Source organism: Cibotium barometz, unplaced genomic scaffold, assembly GCF_041138505.1.
Source record: "Cibotium barometz isolate CiBa-2024 unplaced genomic scaffold, ASM4113850v1 ctg368, whole genome shotgun sequence".
NCBI classification, from domain to species: domain Eukaryota; kingdom Viridiplantae; phylum Streptophyta; class Polypodiopsida; order Cyatheales; family Cibotiaceae; genus Cibotium; species Cibotium barometz.
The window spans coordinates 783,225-787,171 of record NW_028229435.1 but is presented as its reverse complement, the minus strand read 5'-3'; the positions used below and the strand labels follow the sequence as shown (position 1 = coordinate 787,171).

Genomic DNA, 3,947 nt, shown 5'->3' with positions numbered 1-3,947 from the left:
TTGGGTGATATGCGGCCAGTGGGATGACAGGCTGTGTGACAGCCATTCTAGAGACTGGCATAGTTATAGCGCCAGCTCATTTAGTCGGGTTCACACTATAGAGAACCCATGTATGTATTGGTTGAGTACCTTTCATATTATGTGTACTCTTATTCTTGTATATGGTGTGTTGAGTGTTGAGTGAAGAAGTAGAAGATTTTCAGCCTCTCACCTTGTGTGTTCTCTATTAGGGTTTTGTGAGTGTGTGTGTGTGTGTGTGTGTGTGTGTGTGTGTGTGTGTGCTTGCAAGAGCTCAAGCTCTCTTCTCCCCTGCATCTTTTCAAGAAGAACCTAAGAAGAAAGAGAAGTACGTAGGGTATTCAGGCTGTAAGGGTTAACTCTAAGTAGTAGAGTTAGTCTATTTAGTTTCATGCTTTTTTTATAAAGGGGCTTTGATGCCCTTGAACTATTCTAGTAATAAGCTTAGTGTTTCTTACTGTTTCATGTATACACATGTTCTTAAATGTTGATAATTTCGTGAAACTAATTTGTGTTTATATACATGCGCTACTAAATGTAGTAATCTACATAAGGGCTTATATCTAAGCTCTTTAATATTTTGCATAAGAACTTGTGCATTAGCCCATGCAAGGACTACTCTAAGGCCTCAATATGGTATTGTACTATTATATAGTTTATTTTGAATATGACCTTGAATGTGGATGGAATAAATAAACTAGGGTAGATTGGGTGATTCTCCCCAAATTGAATCTACTAACAAAAATTTAAAGTTCTTTCTTGTGCTGATACAAGCATAGTCAAGTGCATGTACATCGTTAAAAAAATACCAAAAGTTATATTAATGCTTTGGTCTAAACACTTTTTTAAAATTTTAAGAAATTAAGCCATGGATATAAGCACCAAAAATGGATTCAATTGTTTTGGTCTTATAACACTTCAGCAAGATACTATCCTAATTCAAAAGGCAAATAAAATCCCCATTCAAAACACACATGAGGGATGGTGTATACGAAGGTCGAAAAGTTACTTTTCCTTTTATAGAGATGATGTGACAAGTGTAATGACTAGGTCATGATGGAATATGTAGATCTATCCTTTGACAAGTATCATGTGTAAAGGCCCTATAAACACAAAGTTCACCATGCAACTTTTCAACATGAAGGGAAACTAGCAAAATGACGGCTCATATTAAACCTTTCTTTCTTTGTGAAGAGATCGGAGTGTCATACTACTACTTTTTTTTCACAATTTTACCTTTGTTTCAAAAGTAACTAAATGCTTTGCTACCCTTCTTAAGGATAAATTCCCCTTGGGCAGGGTACTACCCTTGACAAGAAAAAACCCCCTTGGTACTATAAAACTTTAAATTATGTGGAGATTATGTGCCCAAATCCCTGTTACATAATTAATTCTCTCTCTCTCTCTCTCTCTCTCTCTCTCTCTCTCTCTCTCTCTCTCTCTCTCTCTCTCTCTCTCTCTCTCTCTCTCGCGCGCGCGCGCGCGTGCGTGCACACACACACACACACACACACACACACATTCATAGACACACATGCACACACATGACCTATCTCTCAATATCAAAGAGGTAAGGATCTTTTTCAACCATACATCTCTCTCATGGATAAGCTTCAACGCAAAGGAACTTATCGTGTTGGCATCCCATTGACATTTGAATACAATTTAAGGATAATTTAGGAGATAATCAATGTTTATAATTCATTTTGTATTTAAAGTCACTAAGTATTCAAAGTCCTATCCATTCATTACCGTCAATGAAATTGAGATCTAAAAAAGGGTGTGCCTCCTCATCTGAAAGCTCTCTTGACCACATGACTCGCCCATCCTCACTTGCCCCAGGCCCAAAGCATTTGTATTGTCCATAATATACTGTTCTGCAAAAATGCAATAGAGAAATGCCAATTGTTATAGTAGGCTCATAATTATACATTATCTCATTCTTTGGTTACAAGTTGAAGTCGAGTATGTAGCAGTGAGAATAAGAACACTTCATTTTAGTAGGACACAAGTTTGGCTTATTAGAGCTACAATGTTTCTTGTCAAGGAACCTACACACGTGTGCATGCATGCATGTAAGCAAAGTCCCTAAGTATTTGCGTTATTATTGATCCTTAGTGCATGATGATCTCTGGCCTATTTTTAGTACTACATGGTATTAGAGGTCATGTGCATGCATGTACGCAAAGTCCCTAAGTATGGGTGTCATTATTGCACACATGCAATAATGACATGTCATTATTACTTTGCTTACATGCATGTAAGCAAAGTCCCTGTCATTATTGCATACATGCATGTAAGCAAAGGCCCTAAGTAGATATTGCATGCATGCATGTAAGCAAAGGCCCTAAGGATGGGTGTCATTATTGATCCTTTAAGGTGCATGTGATGAGATGTATAGACTAGAGATGCATGAATTGAGGCGCAAAGGTAAGGTAAGGAGGTTGTTCATTATTTTTACCCTTCACGTTTTGGGTCACCCCAGTTGTACCAGCCCTTGGGGAGAACAATGATGTCCATGTAGGTGTATGCGTAAACCACTCGAGAGAAGGTGCCCCAGGCCCTGCCCAAATACAATGACCCAGAGCCCGTCACCTTGCACTTCACAAACGAGAACCCACTCTCCTCCAACGGGCTACCCCTGTTTTGTGCTGTTATTGATTCATAATGAGCGCCTATTGCATGCAGATGGCAATTCTGCGCAACCCACATTTAGACAATAAAACTGATTAACTGCCCATTAGTAGATTCATTAATTATAATCAATCCCCATTAACCTCTAAAAGCTGATTTGATTATGTATCTAACCGTACCTGGTACATGGAGAGGCCGTCGCCAAAGATGAAGTCCACAGAGCCTTCAATGTAGCAGTCCTTGAAGTAATGTCTACCCTTGTGGTCGTATAGAGTGTCTTGAGCTCCTAGAAACTGGCAGCCCACAAACGCTGAAGCGTCCCCAGATATGCGCAGTGCGGAGGCTTGCTTGTTTTCTTCTCCTGAAGTTGGATATGGTGCTGAATTCTGTGCAGATACAACCCCCCAAAAAAAAGAAAAAAAAAGAAAATAGAAACAGAAGTTCATGGGATCTAATTGTATTCTTTAGCAATTATTATCGTGTGAATTGTATATTTCATGTGCGTGTGTATTGTGTGAGAGAGAGAGGTAGGTGTGTGTGTGTCTACCTGTGTGTGGGGGCTTTAGGTAGATTTTGGGGTGCCTCAATACGTGGCACCGTTAACCTCGGTAGTTGGTCATCCAGCTTTGGGACTTGAAAATTTTTCTAAGTTCCAATACCATTTCCAAACATTGGTTGTGCAAAATGGTGCGAATATATGTACAGACACGTCTTGATATCACGTGTATAGACATGTGGGAGGTAGGATACGAACCCAGCATGTGCTTTACCAACTCTACTATATGGCACAACCGTAACCTGATGTCTATACATAGACGCCTACACCCGTGAGCGGAAGCCGGCTATCGGGCTGTGGGCCCGGTCAAATGGGGGAGGCCGGCTACCGGCTGCGGGCCCGGTCAAATGGGGTACCATGTATTGAGGCACCCCGAAATCTACCTAAAATCATGTGTGTGTGTGTGAAAGAGAGAGAGAGAGAGTGTACTTTGAATGTTATGTTTGTTGCTATGAAATAGGATGCATCAATGCCCACTGTTGCACTGTTGAATGTTCCAATCGGCTTGCCATCGCTGCCCATTTTGCCTGCTGTATCGTTCCATTCTATAACGGTATTATTGCTACCAGCACCTTTGAAAGTTATGAAGGGCTTTGTCAAGGGAATATTCACCTTCTCCCTGCATAAATCAAATGCTAAGCTTAGCTTCTTACACTATAATCGTTCATTTGTAAGAACCCAATCAATTGGTAAGCTTAGCTTCTCATAAATCAAATGCTAAGCTTAGCTTCTTACACTA

At 40.2% G+C, this 3,947-nt stretch overlaps 1 protein-coding gene across 2 annotated transcripts in view; it reads right to left on the bottom strand.

Annotated features, from left to right (window-relative positions):
* Nucleotides 1-1,633: 1,633 nt before the first annotated feature.
* Nucleotides 1,634-3,947, bottom strand: part of LOC147602618 (putative pectinesterase 53) — a 3,289-nt gene continuing 975 nt past the window's right edge. The window contains exons 2-5 of one of the 2 annotated variants that reach the window (XM_086797807.1): nt 3,638-3,827; nt 2,832-3,038; nt 2,480-2,715; nt 1,634-1,895 (exon numbers count right to left, since the gene is read on the bottom strand). In XM_086797807.1, the coding sequence (XP_086653933.1) occupies nt 1,748-1,895; nt 2,480-2,715; nt 2,832-3,038; nt 3,638-3,827 (781 nt within the window). In that variant the 3' untranslated portion in view covers nt 1,634-1,747. The remainder of the gene's footprint in view (nt 1,896-2,479; nt 2,716-2,831; nt 3,039-3,637; nt 3,828-3,947) is intronic. The other variant, XM_086797806.1, reaches the window with a different exon arrangement.